This window comes from Chiloscyllium punctatum, chromosome 1, assembly GCF_047496795.1.
Source record: "Chiloscyllium punctatum isolate Juve2018m chromosome 1, sChiPun1.3, whole genome shotgun sequence".
Lineage (NCBI taxonomy): Eukaryota > Metazoa > Chordata > Chondrichthyes > Orectolobiformes > Hemiscylliidae > Chiloscyllium > Chiloscyllium punctatum.
The window spans coordinates 161,243,480-161,261,875 of record NC_092739.1 but is presented as its reverse complement, the minus strand read 5'-3'; the positions used below and the strand labels follow the sequence as shown (position 1 = coordinate 161,261,875).

The window sequence follows — 18,396 nt, the reverse complement described above, 5'->3', positions numbered from 1 at the left end:
TGGAAAGAGGAAGAGTGGTGAGTGTGAGAGAGGGACTGTGAGAATGTGAGAGAGGGTGGGGGAGAGACAGTGTGAGTCAATGTGATAGAGGGAGAGGGGAGAGAGATGGAGAGGGAGAGTGTGAATGTGAGAGAGGGAGAGAGTCTAGGTGACTCTTCATCGGAACGGACTGAAGGACCTTCTTTCCTTCCCTTTCCCAACAGCAGAGTCCGGCTCGGTTCCTGCGGCCGATCCGTGGCACCTTTTCCGACTCTCTCTCTCTCTCTGTCTCTGTCTCTCTCTCTCTCTCTGTCTGCAGGAATGCAGTGAGATCTTTCAGGAGCTGGGATGACTCCTCCCCCTGTAGTGAGAGGCAGTGCTGTTCTCTCTCTCCCTCTATCCCCCACCCCGTTATAAATACACACACACACATAGAGAGAAGCTCATTCAGAACTGAGAGCTGGGGGGACAGAGAGAGAGAGGGGGGGACCAGTGCACTGAGGTCCTAGGAACATTCTCCCCCAGCCTGAACTCCAAGAGAGAAGGGGATTGGGGCATCCAGAGGGTCGCCATGGATTTGTTGAACTCCAAGTACCTGAGCCCTGGAGGAACCTACGATTACACCTTCAACTTCTGGACGGACTACCTGGGCTTGTCCGCGCTGGTGATGAAGAGCCGCAGGAATGTGAGCCGCTCCCCCAACTCCATCACCGAGTCCCTGAAGGCCACTCTGGGGCTGAATGACTCGACTTGCCCTTGCCTGGCCGCCGATGGGGATGCCCCTCTGCAATGCTGTTGCTGCTGCTCGCCCAACGCGTCCAGGAGCTGGCTGGAGCTGGACGACACCTTCTCCCTCCTCGACCCCGTCCGTCCCTTCCCAGCCTCCCAGGAGCCTGAGCTGCTCCTCGACCCCTTTGCCCCCCTGGATCTGCTGGGGCTGGAGAGGAGGGGGTTCAGGAGGAGCAGCAGCGGCGGCCGGGCCAAGCAAGAGCCCAAGATCTGTGTCTTCTGCCGGAACAACGGTGCCCCCGATGATGTCTACTCCTCTCATGTGTTGAAGACCCCCGACGGCAGGGTCACCTGCCCCATCCTGAGGGCCTACACTTGCCCCCTCTGCCACGCCAACGGAGACAACGCTCACACCATCAAATACTGCCCCCTGTCCAAAGACCAGCCGCCCCAGAGGGTGCTGAAGGGGGGCAGAGCGGTCGGTGGGGGCAAGAGGCTCAAGATCTTCTAGACTCGAAGCCTTCTTCAGTGAGAAACAGAAGCTTTTGGGACCTAAGACTTCTGACGCCCCCCCCTCCCAATTTCCAAACCTTCCATCTTCAACCCCCTCAATCTCCAAGCCTCCCCATCTAAGCCCCCCCACCTCCAACCCTCCATCTCCAACCTCCCCATCTCCTAGACCCCCCACCTCCAAACCTCCCTCTCCAACCCCCCCATCTCCAAGCACCTCCATCTCCGACCCCCATCTCCAATGCCCCCATCTCCAAGTACCCCCATATCCAACCCCCATCTCCAATGCCCCCATCTCCAACTCTCCCCTCCCCATCTCCAACACCACCCCCACCTCCTCATCTCCAACATCCCCACTTCCCCTTTCCCCCCAAAACTCAACCTTGTTTCAGGAAAGGAAATACCTGGTCTTGAAAAACATTTCTTAAGGTCCCATCGTTTTATGGATCAAGAATCGAATTTTGGGGGGAGATAAACCGTATTGTCTTCGTCTTTCGAAATGTGGTAGGTTTTGGCAAAGGCAGAATGAGAGAAGTAACTGGTCATTTCTCCCTGGTAACTTTTACTTGTTGACATAAGGCAATGTGGTGTTTTTTTGTGCTGAAAAACGAGATTTATGTTAATGGACAGAAACATTTTGGTGTTCCATTGATATCCATCACTTTATTTCACCCTCTTCCCCTGTATCCTGACCCATTTAAAATGTCACTGACAAATTTTAAGACAAATTCCACCCTCCCCACCCCTCTCTGAAAACTGTTTGGAATTTTCTGCAGAGTTGCTAGGTTGGTGAAGAGCTTTTTTTGTTCAGGAATGTAAGTTTGGACACAGGCCAGAATTTTAAAAAAGGGCAAAAATAAGATTTCTATTCTTGGGCTGAAATGGAAGGTTGGAACATTTTCAAAAGTGCATCTTTTTAGGAGAGCTTTTTGAATTTAATATCATTTGAATTTAATATCATTTGTGATTCAATTTCCAACTTTGTAAGTCTCTAACCTGCACTGTAAAGTCACACCCCGACATACAATCTTGGAACTCAACGAAGACTTGGGATTAGAGTCTGTTTTGCCATAGCTCCAATCTTTATTCTTGTTCCCGAAATCACAGATTGGTACACAGAAACAGGTTTTGGTTTGAACACGAGGACAACAGGACTTGGGCTGGGGTCTGGCTGGGACTATGTAGTGGGGAGGGGAGAAAGAACCTTTTGTGGACAATTCAGTCTCAAGAATTTGTCTTAAAGCAAGACTGCTGATTTGTTTTTTGTGTTGCCTTTCTCAGACACAAGCACGATTTTAAACAAAAAAATTTGTTGGATAAGTAGTCAAACGTCTCTTTGTTGCGTACTTTCTGAACACTTAATCCAAATATATTAAAAAAACAATTGCAGTTTCCTTCTTTATAGTGAATGTAACATTTTAACAGTCGGGAATTGTTCTGAAGAGATGATTCTTGCAGGACTGCACAATGAAATTGAGTCTTTCCTTTTATTTTACCAAAGCAGTTATACAAGTTGTAAGAGAATTATATGTAAATAAGAACTTGTCTGTAATGTATATTCAGTATTTTGATCATATGCTGATTTAAAGAGGGCTCTACCTCAAAAGATTAATGCTTGAGAGATGCATTAAATTTCTATTAAAAAAAATTAAATATCAGATTCAATAAATAACCAGTTTATAAATGACACACTGCCATTTCTAAAAGGTTTTGTAATAATATTTTTTTGAATTTTATATAAGAAATCTGTATTTTTCACATTACAGCTGCAGGAAAAATTTAAAAATGAATGCCGCTTTTAAGCAATTCATTTTGCACTTAAGTTTCTGTAAATATAATTCACAATTATTTTCTTTCTGAATTTGTGTTGTAAATTGTTGGCCTTTCTTTGCATAGTTTTTTTTTTACAAAAGAAATCTTGATTAAGGTACCAGTTTAATTCTTATTTATACAATGGTGTTACTGTTTCTGTATGCTGCAGCACAGAAAGAATGATATTGTTTACTGAAGGTAATAAAATGGCATATTGAAGAATCATTGAGATGACTTCTTAAATCTTTTTGCACTCAATACTTGAGTACATGGCTCCCCCTGGGGTCTGAATTGAGATGCGCACCACGCAATTGAGGGCAGACCTCACCGGTCTGATATGGTAAGGAAGAAATACTTGCATTCATAAAGCACCCTTTCACAGCCACCAGACGCCCCAAACAGCTTTACAGCCAGTCAAGTCCTTTATAAGGCATGTATGAGTTGACAGGATTGGGAGAAGTCAAGATAACTTCAACTGGACCATCTCCCTCCCCTTCCCTGGACCTCTCCATCTCCATCAACGGTGACCAACTCAACACTGACATCTTCTACAAACCCACCGACTCTCACAGCTACCTAGATTACACCTCCTCCTAACCTGCCTCCTGTAAAAATGCTATCCCTTATTCCCAATTCCTCTGCCTCCGCCGTATCTGCTCCCAGGAGGACCAGTTCCACCACAGGACACACCAGATGGCCTCCTTCTTTTAGAGACTGTAATTTCTCCTCCCACCTGGTTGATGATGCCCTCCAGTGCCTCTCATTCACTTCCCGCATCTCCGCCCTCGAACTCCCACCCCTCCAACCGCAAACCCCCCCCCCCCCCCGTCCTCACCTTCCACCCCACCCACCTCTACATAAACCGCAAAGAGGGCCACACTCAGAACTGCAAAGGATTGGAGGAACGCTGGGATTGGGAGAGTTCACACTGAGCTATGTCAGGATGAGTGCGATCTTGGATGAAATTTGTGGAACAAGGATGCAAATTTTAAATTAAACAAATAATTGAGAAGTTCTGAAACAAAAACAAATTGCTGGAGAAACTCAGCTGGTCTGGCCACATCTGTGGAGAGAAACCTTTGAGATAATGTTTCATCAGATTTTAACATCATAAGGCGTTGCTGAACAGCTTGAAGTAGAGAAGGGGACAGGGGGGTGAATATATTTGCAGGTCCGTGAAATGAACTTAAAATGATTCACACAGGTACCAATCCCTCAGCCAGGAATCATGGGGAACTCTCCGTTTTCAGAGTCAGAGATTGGATGGTTTGGGTCTCACCCAAATACATGAGCACCTCAAACCTAGGTGGGAACGGTACTGAGGGAGTGTTACACTGGCAGAGGTGCCATTTTTCAGTTCATTATGTTAAATTGCAACAGAAGTAAGCCCCTGAGCACGAGGGACTGAAGACCATGAAGAGGAGAGAGTGATGGTACTGAATCTCATGGAATATCAACTGCAGGTGTGTAAACTTTGATTATAAATGATCTGTTGGGATTGGGCCGTGTAGAACCCCTGCTGTATCAGTTATGGAAAAAAAACCCCACCAATATACTAGATAGCACTGATGTTATGCTGCATAATTCTAAGAAACAGTAATAAGAGTGATGTGTGAGTGTAAGTTAAGGGAAACAATATTTCTAAAAGATAGACTGAATGGCAAAGGAGTTATGGTGGCCCTGATAATAAAGGATAAAATCATAGAATCCCTATGATGTGGGAGCAGGCCATTCAGCCCATCAAGTCCACACTAAACCTCTGAAGAGAATCTCACCCAATCTCTGTAATCCTGTATTTCCCCTGGCTAACCCAGACATCTTTGGACTGTGGGAGGAAACCGGAGCACCCAGAGGAAACTCACACAGACACGGGGAGAACATACAAACTCCACATAGACAGTCACGTGGAATCAAACCAAGCTCCCTGGCGCTGTGAGGCAGCAGTGCTAACCACTGAACCACCCCAAGGACAGGGGGACGTTTATGAGAAAGGGCATGACCTTAGAAGACCATGACACAGTATAATTGGGGAGGGGGTTGAACCTGCAACAGGAGTCAGAAAACATTAGTGGGAGGTGATTACAGGTTCCCTCAGGTTAGTAGGTTACACCAGTGGCAAAATTTTGACTAAAAGAAAATTTCAGTATTGGTAACAAAGCCAATAACAGGGGAAGAACTTTCATCTTTAATTCTAGAGCGTGAACAATCACTTTGGCAAGAAGCAGATCTGTTGAATAGTTTCAGGAGTTTTCTGAATCAATATTTTGTGGAGTGGACTAGAGGTAAAACTATTTTAGATTTTGTTCTTTGTAATGTGACAGCATTTATTAGTAATATCACAGCTATGCGAAACCCGAGATAGAGCCCACCTGGAGTACAGTGAGCAGACCTGGACACTACATCTTAGGAAGGTTAGACTGGCCGTTGGAGAGAGTACATCACAGCTTTACAACAATGATACCTGGACTTCACGAGTTAAGGTATAAGGAGAAATTACACAAATTAGGCCAGTTTTCTCTGTGATCGAGGTCTTCAAGACATTAACATGAGTAGACAAGGATAAACTATTTCCACTGATTGGGGATTCTAGAATTAGGAGATATAGTCTGAGAATTAGGGCCAGAGTTTTCAGGGGAGATGTTAGGAAGAACTTCTATACACAAAGGTTTAGAATTCTCATCCACAAAAGGCAGTTGTCCTTTTTAAATCTTAAATAGATAAATTCTTGTTAAGCAAAGGTATGAAGGGATATGGCCCAAAGGCAGTTACATGGAGTTAAGCCACAGATCAGCCATTGAATGGTGGAACAGGCTTGAGGGGCTGAATGGTCTACTCCTGCTCTGAAACAAACCAATTGGGAACTAGTGGTCAATACAATGAATCCCATGTTAATTTGAAAGCGAGGTATTCTAATCACAATCACAAACAAGAATCTTAAACAAAGAAACATATAAGATAATCAGATAATAAGATAATAGGGTGGACAGTGAGAGCCTTTTCCCTTGGATGGTAATGTCTAGCACGAGGGGCCATAGCTTTAAATGGAGGGGTGCTAGATATAGGACAGATGTCAGAGATGGTTTCTTTACTCAGAGAGTAGTAGGGGAGTGGAACACACTGTCTTCAACAGTAGTCGATTTGCCAACTTTAAAGGCATTTAAATGGTCATTGGAGAAACATATGGATGAAAATGGAATAGTGTTGGATAGATAGGCTTCAGATTGGTTCCACAGGTCGGCACAACATCGATGTGTATTATAATGTTCTATGCTCAATGTTAGGCCAATGACTCAGGCATGAAGGGAGTGATGCCTGTTGATTGATGAACCGAGTAGATTCCAATCTGTGGCCATATCCAAACAGTAGGAAACCTCCTGAAGAATTATTTCAAATGCACGACAAATGTACATCCCATTGAAGAACAAAAGCTCAGTGAGAAAGATCAAACCATGGCTTGATCAGGAAGTTAAGAACAATATGGATTAAATGAAGAAGCTTCACATTTTATGAAGAACAGTGATTGGGTGTGTTTTGGAATCCAGCAAAGCGTCAGCGAAAAAATGATAAAAGGGGGAAAATAAGTACAATCAGAGCAAAGAAAGATGAAAGTCAGCTTTATTAAATTTATAGAAAGGAAGAGAATATATAGAGTGAACACTTATCCCTCAGGAAACAGGGCCAAACGAAATAGTGATAGAGCCATACAGCACAGAACCAGACCCTTCGGCCCAACCAGTCCATGTTAACCATAATCCCAAATTAAACCAGTCCCATCTGCCTGCACCTGGTCCTTATCCCTCCAAACCTTTCTTATTCACGTACTTACCCAAATGTCTTTTAAATTGTGTAACTGCACCCACATCCACCACTTCCTCTGGAAATTCATTCCACACACGAACCACTCCCTGTGTAAAAACAAATTGCCCCTAATGTCCTTCTTAAATCTTTCTCCTCTTAAAAATATTTCCCAAAGTCTTGAAATCCCTTGTCCTAAGGAAAAGACACCTGCTGTTCACCCTATCTATTCCCCTCATGATTTTATGAACCTCTACAAAGTCACTCCTCAACCTTCTTTGCTCCCAGTGAGAAAGGTCCCAGCCTACCCAGCCTCTCCCTGTAATTCAAACCCCCCTCATTCCTGGCAACATCCTGGTAACTCTCTCCAGCTTAATAATATCCTTCCTATAACAGGGCAAGAACTGGACACTATTCCAGAAGAGGCCTCACCAGCGTCCTGCACAACCTCAACAGGACATCCTAACTCCTATACTCAAAGACACTGTTACACACAGGGACAGCAAGCCATCCCATGCTCCATGAGACTGCTCTGCTGAATCTGAGTCTCATTCACTTTGCAGAATATACTGAATAATGAATGGACTCACAAACTCTTAACATTCGCCTGTACCTGTGTTTTTGTTTTTGCCTCTGTTTACCTATTATTTACTATCTATGCTACTTAACTCTGTGATCTGCCTGGATTGCTCACAAGACAAAGCTTTTCACTGTGCCTCGGTACACGTGACAATAAATTCAATTCAATTAAGTGTATAAAGTCCTGTCCTGATTTGCTGTTCCAAAATGTAGCACCTCATAGTTATCGAAATTAAACTCCATCTGCCACTCCTTGGTGCATTGGCCCATCTGATCAAGATCCCGTTGTAGTCTGAGGTAATCTTCTTCACTAGGCGAGAGTGAGGACTACAGATGCTAGAGATTAGAGTCAAGAACGTGGTGCTGGAAAAGCACGGCAGAGCGAGGAGAAGGAGAATCGATGTTTCAGACAAAGGCCCTTTATCAGGATTCCTAATTGAAGGGCTTTTGCCCGAAACGTCGATTTTCCTGCTTCTCAGATGCTGCCTGACCTGCTGTGCTTTTCCAGCACCACACTCTTGACTCTAACCTTCTTCAGTGTCCACTACACATCCAATTTGGGGGAGCACTTTGGGACCAGTGACCATAATTCTATTCATTGTAGGATAGTTACAGAGAGGGATAAAAAAAAAGTCCAAAGGTTCAAGTTCTAAATTGGGGCAAGGCGAATTTTGATGGAATTAGACAGGAGCTTGCAGGGATTGGTTGGAGTAGTTTGTTTGCAGGCAAAGGGATCTCTGGCAAGTGGGAGGCCTTTAAAAGTGAGATAACAGGAGTACAAGGTCTATATGTTCCTGGGAGGAAGGGCAAGGTTGGCTGGAATAGGGAACACTGGATGACTAGAGATATTGAGACTTTCACCAGAAAATAAGGAGAAGGTGTGGCTCAGATAGAGGTAGCTGGGATCAAGGGAACGCCTGGAGGTACAAATGGAATAAAGGAGTTTACTGAAGAGGGAAAGGAGAATGGTGGAAAAGGGGGCATGAAATAGCCTTGGCTGAGAAGATTAGGGTGAATCCAAAGAGGTTCTTTAAATATATTAAAGGAAAAAGAATAACCAGTGAGACAAGAGGGCCCCTCAAGGACCAAAGTAGATACGTATGTGTAGAACCGCAGGAGATGGGTGAGGGCCTCAATGAATTTCTGCTCTGTGTTTCTCATGGAGAAAGACACAGAGGCTTGGGAACTTGGGGAGGTTAGTGGAGATATCTTGGGGGACAGTCCATGTCACAGTAGAAGAGGTGTTGGATGTATTAGAATGTATGAAGTTGGATAAATCTCTTGGTCCTAAACAGATATATCTAAGAACACTGCAAGAGGCTAGAGAAGAAAAAGCAAGCTCCTGTCTAATTCCATCAAAATCCACCTTGCCCCAATTTTAGAATATTTTTGCATCATTGTTAGCTACAGGTGGGGTCCCGGAAGTTTGGAAAGTAGCGAGTGTTGTGCAAGAAGGGCTGCAAAGAAAAGCCTGGGAACTATAGACCAGTAAATGTAACATCTGAGAAGGTTCTGAGGGATAAGATATACATACATTTGGAAAGATAGGGTTTGATTAGATGAACTCAGAACCTAGGAACCCTCCAACCACAAAGGAAGAACTCAGAACGTGGCTCAACACTTCAACTCCCCCTCCCACTCCACCAAGGACATGCAGGTCCTTGGACTCCTCCATCGCCAGACCATAGCAACACGATGGCTGGAGGAAGAGCACCTCATCTTCTGCCTAGGAACCCTTCAACCACAAGGGATGAACTCAGAACATTTTCAGCTCTGATCTCCAGCATCTGCAGTCCTCACTTTCTCCTTTGATTAGGAGTAGTCAGAATAGTGTATTGAGTGGAAGATCATGCTTCACAAATTTGTTATAGTTTTTTGATGATGTGACCAGGAAGGTCGATGAGGACAGGGCAGTAGACATAGTCTATATGGATTTCAGTAAGGCCTTTGATAAGATTCCACATGGTAGGTTGTTCTGGAAGGTTAGATCGAATGGAATCCTGAGAGAGCTGGCAAATTGGACACACAATTGGCTTGATGGTAGGAAGCAGAGGGGAAGTCTGTGGACCGGAGACCTTTGACTAGTGGAGTGCCTCAGGGATCGGTGCTGGGCCCATTACTGTTTGTTATCTATATCAGTGATTTGGATGAGAATGGACATCAACAGTAAGTTTAGAGATGACACTAAAATAGGCAGTATCGTGGACAGTGAGGAAGGTTCTCAGAAATTGCAGCAGGACCTTGATCAGCTGGGGAAGTGAGCCGAGAAATGGCAGATGGAGTTTAATATAGATAAGTGTGAGGCCTTGCACTTTGGAAAGTCAAATCAAGGTAGGAGTTTCATGGTGAATGATAGAGCCTTAAGGAGTGTAATGGAACACAGGGACCTCGGAGTTCAGGTGCACAGGTTCTCTGAAAGTGGAGTCCCAGGTAGTCAGGGCAGTGAAGAACGCTTTTGACACACTGGCCTTCATCAGTCAGGGCATTGAGTAAAGAAGTTGGGAAGTTATTTTGCAGTTAAACAGGATGTTGGTGAGGCCACACTTGGAACATTGTGTTCAGTTTTGGTCACCTTGCTATTGGAAGGGTGTTATTAAACTGGAAAGAGTACAGAAGGAATTTCCAAGAATGTTACCTGGACTCAAGGGTCTGAGTTATAAGGAGAGGTTGGACAAGCCAGGACCTTTTTCTTTAGAGCATGGGAGACAGAGGGGGGATGTTATAGAAGTGTATAAGGTCATGAGAGGCATGGATAGGGTGAATGCACTCAGTCTTTTTCCCAGGGTTGGGGAATCGAGGACTAGAGGGCATCAGTTTAAGGTTAAGGGGGAAAGAATAAAAGGGAACCTAAGGGGCAACTTTATTATGCAGAAGGTGGCATGCATGTGGAATGAGCTGCTAGTGGAAGTGGTTGAGGCGGGTACATTAACAATATTTATAAGGAATTTGGACAAATATATGGATAGAAAAGGTTTAGAAGGATAGGGGCCAAGTGCAGGGAAATGGGGTTAGCGGTTAGCCCTCCTGATTTCCCTCTTAAGTATATTCCTACTTCCTAAGGATTCATTTGTTCTCTGCTGTCTATACCTGACATATGCTTCCTTCTTTTTCTTAACCAAACCCTCAATTTCTTTAGTCATCCAGCATTCCCTAAACCTACCAGCCTTCCCTTTCACCCCAACAGGAATATACTTTCTCTGGATTCTTGTTATCTCATTTCTGAAGGCTTCCCATTTTCCAGCCGTCCCTTTACCTGCAAACATCTGCCTCCAATCAGCTTTTGAAAGTTCTTGCCCAATAATGTCAAAATTGGCCTTTCTCCAATTTAGAACTTCAACTTTTAGATCTGGTCTATCCTTTTGCATCACTATCTTAAATCTAATAGAATTATGGTCGCTGGCCCCAAAGTGCTCCCCCACTGACACCTCAGTCACCGGCCCTGCCTTATTTCCCAAGAGTAGGTCAGGTTTTGCACCTTCTCTAGTAGGTACATCCACATACTGAATCAGAAAATTTTCTTGTACACACTTAACAAATTCCTCTCCATCTAAACCCTTAATACTATGGCAGTACCAGTCTATGTTTGGAAAGTTAAAATCCCCGACCATAACCACCCTATTATTCTTACAGATAACTGAGACCTCCTTACAAATTTGTTTCTCAATTTTCTGCTGACTGTTGTGGGGTCTATAGGTCAATCCCAATAAGGTGATCATCCCTCTCTTATTTCTCAGTTCCATTTAAATAACTTCCCTGGATATATTCTCAGGAATATCCTCCCTCAGCACAGCTGTAATCCTACCTTTTATCAAAAACACCAGTCCCCCTCCTCTCTTGCCTCCCTTTCTATCCTTCCTGCAGCATTTGTATCCTGGAACATTAAGCTGCCAGTCCTGTCCGTCCCTGAGCCATGTTTCTGTAATTGCTGTGATATCCCAGTCCCATGTTCCTAACCATGCCCGAGTTCATCTGCTTTTCCTGTTATGCCTATTACATTGAAATAAATGTAGATTAATTGATCAGTCCTACTTCATTCTCTGCTTTGTCCCTGCCTGCCCTGACGGTTTGACTTGCTCCTTTTCCTAACTATACCAGACTCAGATTGATCTCATTCCTCACTATCTTATCGGGTCCCACCCCATCCTTTTGACCATAAGAGCCATAAGACATAGAAGCAAAAATTAGGCCATTGGGCCCATCCAGTCTGCTCCACCATTCAATCATGACTGATAGGTTTTTCAACCCCATTTCTCACCTTTGATCCCATTGGTAACCAAGAATCTGTCTATCTCAGGCCTCCACAGCCTTCTGTGACGGTGAGTTCCATAGATTCCCCACTCTGTGGCTGAAGAAGTTTCTCCTTATCTCCATTCTAAGAGCTCTTCCCTTTACTCTAAGGCTATGCCCTTGAGTCCTAGTCTCCCCTACCAACGGAAACATCTTCCCAGCATCTATTCAGTCCAGGCCATTCAGTATTCTGTAAGTTTCAATCAGAATCCCCCCTCATCCTTCTAACATTTATCGAGTATAATCCCAGAGTCCTCAAATGTTTCTCATTAATTTACTAGTTTAAATCATCCTGAGCAGCTCTAGTAAATCATCCTGCCAGTACATTATACCCCTTCCAATTCAGGTGCAACCCATCCATCTTGTACAGGTCACTTCTACCCCAGAAGAGATCCCAGTGATCCAAAAATGTGAACCCTTCTCCCCTGCACCAGCTCCTCAGCCACACATCCATCTGCTCCATCCTCCTATTCCTACCCTCACTCGTTCGTAGCATTGGGACTAATCCTACCTCAAGGGCTTCCAGATAATTCTACCCTTGAGGACTTCTTTTTTTCAATTCCTGCCTAACTTCTGATATTCTCCCTTCAGAATCTCATCCTTTTCCCTTGCTGGTTCCAATGTTTACAACGACCTCCTGCTGGTCCTATTTCCCTTTGGGAATATTCTGTACCCTCTCCGAGATGTCTTTGATCCTAGCGCCAGGAAGACAACACATCATTCTGATGTCCCACCTTCAACCGCAGAAACATCTGTCTGTGCGTCTGACCAGAGAGTCCCCTATCACAATTGATCCTTTGGAGCCTGACATATCCCTCTTTACACTACAGCCAATCTCGATATCAGAAACTTGGCTGTCAGTGTGGTATTCCCCGGAGAGTCCATCACCCCCAACATTTTCCAAAGCAGCATGCTTGCTTGAGATGGGGATAGCCACAGGAGACTCCTGCACTACCTGTCTCCCACTCCTACCTTTCCTGTCAGTAACCCATCTATCTGCGGTTTTTCTCCATCCCTATAACTGCCATCAATCACACCCCCTAGCTCCTCATTGCCTCTAATTGCCACTCTAACCGATCCATGTGATCTGATAGGATTCACAACCAAACACACTTCCTGCAGACCTAATCATCGTAACATGGAAACTCTCCCTAATCTCCCACATCCAACAGGAAGAGCATATCACTCTACTAAAGGCCATCTTTGTCCCTTAACAATCTACAGTAAATAACAGTCTTACTGCTCGAAAAAACACTGCTCTACGCAAACTTAGTAAAGAGACCTTGGCGTGCAGATTCATAGCTCCTTGAACATGAAGTCGCAGGTAGATAGGATAGATTAAATTAGAGTAGATTCCTTACAGCGTGGGAACAGGCCCTTCGGCCCAACCAGTCCACACCGACCCTCCGAAGAGTAACCCACCTAGTTCCATTTCCCTCTGACTAATGCACCTAACACTATGGACAACTTAGCACGGCCAATTCACCTGACCTGCACATCTTTGGACTGTGGGAGGAAACTGGAGCATCCGGAGGAAACCCACACAGACACGGGGAGAATGTGCAAACGCCACACAGACAGCCACCCAAGGCTGGAATTGAACCTGAGACCCTGGTGCTGTGAGGCAGCAGTACTAACCACTGAAGTATTCTTTCCTTTGTTGGTCAGAGTATTGAGTACAAGAGGTGGGAGGTCAAGGTGTGGCTGTACAGGACATTGGTTAGGCTACTGTTGGAATATTGCATGCAATTCTGGTGTCCTTCCTATCGGAAAGATGTTGTGAAACTTGAAAGAGTTCAGAAAATATTTACAAGGATGTTGCCAGGGTTGGAGGATTTGAGCTACAGGGAGAGGCTGAACAGGCTGGGGCTGTTTTCCCTGGAGCATCAGAGGCTGAGGAGTGAGCTTCTTGAGGTTTATAAAATCATGAGGGGCATGGATAGGGTGAATAGACAAAGTCTTTTCCCTGGGGTGGGGGAGTCCAAAACTAGAGGGTATAGGTTTAGGGTGAGATGGGAAAGATATAAAAGAGACCTAGGGGTCAACATGTTCACACAGAGGGTGGTACGTGTATGGAATGGGCTGCCAGAGGAAGTGGTGGAGGCTGGTACAATTACAACATTTAAGAGGCATCTGGATGGGTATATGAATAGGAAGGGTTTGGAGGGATATGGGCCAGGTGCTGGCAAATGGGAATAGATTGGGATAGGACATCTGGTCAGCATGGACGGGTTGGACTGAATGGTTTGTTTCTGTACTGTACATCTCTATGACTCTCTGACTCCAATTTTAAAGTAACCAAGAAACAGATCCCAAAAAGAACCCACTATACTCACTCTTGTAGATATATAAATACAGTCTATTAAAAACTAGCCCCTTAGCTGCTCCTCTGCTGTGAGCTCTCACACACAGGTTTCTCCAAGGTCACCTGGGAATTTCGCTGTTTGTTCATTTTTTTTTCGATGCACTCCAATGTCCAGAAATACTTGAAATCAGACACCAAAGGCAGGAGCTGTGCAGATTCACAGCCGGGCCTCGTTCTCCATTTCAATCACTTCCCATGTGCTCTCATGCCCTTGTCTCTCTTCCTCCTGTTTAAAGTGTCATGATTTGGTCTTTTTTCCTTAAAGTTCCAAAACAATGGATCAGTAATTACTGCTCCTGGAATTCAAGGAAATCAACTCCAACACAGAAAAATCCCTCATAAAAAGGAACAGCTCTAACAGCCACAACTTTTCCACATTCTCCATCTTGTATTACCCAGAATCCTTCAGTTTTTATGTACATCGGTGTCTGTTGTTAACAATCCTAATCAACATTAATTCTCTCTGAAAGGGTACCTTGTCTCCCTGATATGGGACTTTCCTCTCCAAATAATATTCCTGAACTTCTTCTGATGTTACCGGGACTGGAGGGTTTGAACAAAAGGCAGAGGTTGAACAGGCTGGGGCTGTTTTCCCTGGAGTGTCGGAGGCTGAGGGTGACCTTATAGAGGTTGATTAAATTATGAGGGGCATGGATAGGATAAATAGACAAAGTCTCTTCCCTGGGGTGGGGGAGTCCAGAACTAGAGGGCATAGGTTTAGGGTGAGAGGGGAAAGATTTTAAAGAGACCTAAGGGGTAACTCTTTCACGCAGAGGGTGGTACGTGTGTGTGGAACCACCTCTGTGTCTTTAACAAATTTAGGAATCGGGTTTTTGATTCCAAATTCCAAACCGATGATGTGAAATATGAACAGCCATGGACCAATCACTGTGGGGCATCACTTCCCACTCTCAGTCACTCTGATGCCCATTCTCTACCTTGGTGCCAGGAGCTATTCCTGACTGGGTATTGACTGATCTTAGTTGAAAAATGTGTTGCTGGAAAAGCACAGCAGGCCAGGCAGCATCAAAGGAGCAGGAGAATCAACATTTCGGGCATAAGCCCTTCTTCAGGAATGAGTCTGGTGTGCCAAGCGGGCTGAGGTAAAAGGTAGGGGGGAGGGAATTTGGGGGAGGGGTGCTGGAAATGCGATAGGTGGAAGGAGGCGAGGGTGAGGGTGATAGGCCGGAGATGGGGTGGGGGCGGAGAGGTCGGGAAGAAGATTGCAGGTCAAGAAGGCGGTGCTGAATCCAAGGGTTGGGACAGAGATAAGGTGGGGGGAGGGAGAAATGAGGAAGCTGGAGAAATCTACATTCATCCCGTGTGGTTGGAGGGTTCCTAGGCGGAAGATGAGGCGCTCTTCCTCCAGGCGTCATGTGGCCAGGGTCTGGTGATGAAGGAGGTCAAGGACCTGCATGTCCTTGGCGGAGTGGGAGGGGGAGTTAAAGTGTTCAGCCACAGGGCGGTTGGGTTGGTTGGTCCGGGTGTCCCAGAGGTGTTCTCTGAAATGTTCCGCAAGTAGGCAGCCTGTCTCCCCAATGTAGAGGAGGCCACATTGGGTGCAGTGGATACAGTAAATGATGTGTGTGGAGGTACAGGTGATTTTCTGATGGATATGGAAGGATCCCTTGGGGCCTTGGAGGGAGGTGAGGGGGGAGGTGTGGGCACACGTTTTACATTTCTTGCGATTGCAGGGGAAGGTGCCGGGAGTGGAGGCTGGTTTGGTGGGGGGTGTGGACCTGACGAGGGAGTCGCGGAGGGAGTGGTCTTTCTGGAACGTTGATAGGGGAGGGGAGAGAAATATATCCTTGGTGGTGGGGTCTGTTGGAGGTGGCGGAAATGACGAAGGATGATACGATGTATCTAGAGGTTGGTGGGATGGAAGGTGAGGACCAGTGGGGTTCTGTCCTGGTGGCGACTGGAGGGGTGGGGTTTAAGGGCGGAGGAGCGGGAAGTGGAGGAGATGTGGTGGAGGGCATCGTCAACCACGTCTGAGGGGGAATTGCAGTCTTTGAAGAAGGAGGCCATTTGAGTTGTTCAGTAGTGGAATTGGTCCTCCTGGGAGCAGATGCGGCGGAGGCAGAGGAATTGGGAATATGGGATGGCTGATCTTACTCCAGTGATTGAGGGGGTACCAACAACGTGGTGGCTGCTGCTGAGATTTGAACCACTGAGGTATCTGGGCGACTGTGAGTGACAGTGGGAAGGGGCTTACAGGGTTGGTCGCATGGAGTGAGATTGGTAGCAAAGTTGGTGAGTATGGGTGGTCCCTGCCACCTTCAAAATACTTGGAAAAAGCACCAGGTTCAGTGACCACTTGTGAGCATATGGAGCTCAAGCTCCACCTTGTGACAATGAAATGTACTGCAATTGTATGACAGCACTGTGTGTCAGAGTATGTGCTTGTCAGAGAGTGTGCACGTGTGTGTTGGAAAGAGACTGTGTTTGGGTTTGAGACAGAACTGTGACTATGTCAGAGAGAGTGTGTGTGTGTATTAGAAAAAGAGAGTGTGTGTGTCAGAGAGAGAGAGTGTGTGTGTATTAGAGAGAGAGATAGAGAGAGTGTGTGAGTGTCAGAGAGAGTGTCAGACAGAGTATGTGGGTGTGTCAGAAAGTGGGTATGTCAGAGAGAGAGTGTGTGTCAGAGAGTGTGTGTGTGTCAAAGAGAGAGTGTGTGTGTATTAGAGAGGGAAAGAGTGTGTGTGTGTCAAAGAGAGAGTGTGTGTGTATTAGAGAGGGAGAGAGTGTGTGTGTGTCAAAGAGAGAGTGTGTGTGTATTAGAGAGAGAGAGTGTGTGGGTGTGTAGAGAGAGAGAGAGAGTGTGTGTGTATTAGAGAGAGAGAGATAGAGGGAGAGAGTGTGTGAGTGAGTGCCAGAGAGAGTGTGTGTGTCTGTCAGGGAGTATGTGTGTGTCAGAGATAGAGTGTGTGGGTGTGTCAGAAAGTGGGTGTGTCAGAGAGAGTATGTATGTGTGCCAGAGAGTGTGTGCCAGAGAGAGAGTGTCAGAGAGTGGGTGGGGGTGTCAGAGAAACAGTGTGTGTCACAGAGTGTGTGAAAGAGAGAGCGAGAGAGTGTGTGTGCATGTGTGTCTGTGTGTATGAGAGAGAGTGTGTGTGTGTATTTGTGTGTGTGTGAGAAAGGGTGTGTGCATGTTTGTGTGTATCTGTGTGTGTGAGAGAGAGAGGGTGTGTGTGTGTGTGAGAAAGGATGTGTGTATGTGTGTGAGAGAGAGCGTATGTGTGTGTGAGAGAAAGGGTGTGTGTGTGTTTATCTGTGTGTGTGCGTGAGAGAGAGAGTGTGTGCATATGTGCATATGTGTGTGTATGTGTGTGTGTGTGTATGTGGCAGTGACTGTAAATGTTTGTGTGAGTGTGCATGTCTGTGGTTTTAAATATTTATTCTTCCATGGGATGTGGGAACAGCTGTCAAGGGCAATATTTGCTGTTCATCCTGAATTGCCCATGAACTGTTCAGTCATTTCAGAAGGCAGTTGAGTCCGTTACTTTGGCGTGGGTCTGATTTAGATTTATTTAATATTGTCACTTGTCTCCCTAAATGCAGTGAAAAGCAGAATATGTTGCCACGTTCTGGCGTCATCTTGAATTATAGAATAAAATTACTGAATAAGTCGTATAGACAGCAAAGTACTTAATAAATTAATATTAAATTATTATTACTAAAGCAAAAACAGCTTTTAAAGTTCATCTTTCCCTGTTGGTAGACTTTAGCCTCTCTCTGCTGCTCCAGTCACCGCTGTCTGACAGTGTCCCTGCAATCCTGGCAAAGTACTCTTTTCCTCAGCTGCAGCCTCTGAGAGCTGGGGATGGTCACGCTGTGAGGGTCCTGCAGCCTCCTCTGACAGTGGGCATTGACTGACAGCCTTCCAGGGCCATTATCCGAGATGGAGCAGGGCTGGAGATACATGGGGTCCCGGGCTCCTGCAGGAGGAGGCCCCAGGGTAACCCTCACCTCACCGAGCTGGGAAGGTAACCATGGAGATGTACAGGACCCACTGCAGGATCCGACTGGGTCTGGAGTCACGTGCAGGTGAGACTCGGCATCAAGGACAGAAATCCCTCCTGCAAGGGCATCAGTGAAACTGGTGGGTTTTCACAACAATTAATGATAGTTTCTCAGTCACTACAGTCAGAGAGTCATCTCGTCTAGTCTTCAATTCCAGAATTATTAGTAGTCTTTAAATTGTGCCAGTTTCCTCTGTCGCCTTATCCCTGCACCAATATTTCCCATTTGTGTGTTAGTGTGTGTGTGTATTTGTGTGTGTGTGCATGTGAGAGTGTGTTTGTGTGTATGTATGTGTGTGCTTATGTGTGTGTGCGAGT

General features: G+C 45.6%; 1 protein-coding gene across 1 annotated transcript; it reads left to right on the top strand.

Annotated features, from left to right (window-relative positions):
• The first annotated feature begins 383 nt into the window (after positions 1-383).
• On the top strand, positions 384-3,255 carry nanos1 (nanos homolog 1). The gene has a single exon (XM_072577729.1). It carries the CDS (start codon positions 551-553, stop codon positions 1,217-1,219), a length of 669 nt encoding a protein of 222 aa, XP_072433830.1. The 5' UTR covers positions 384-550; the 3' UTR covers positions 1,220-3,255.
• The last annotated feature ends 15,141 nt before the right edge of the window (positions 3,256-18,396 follow it).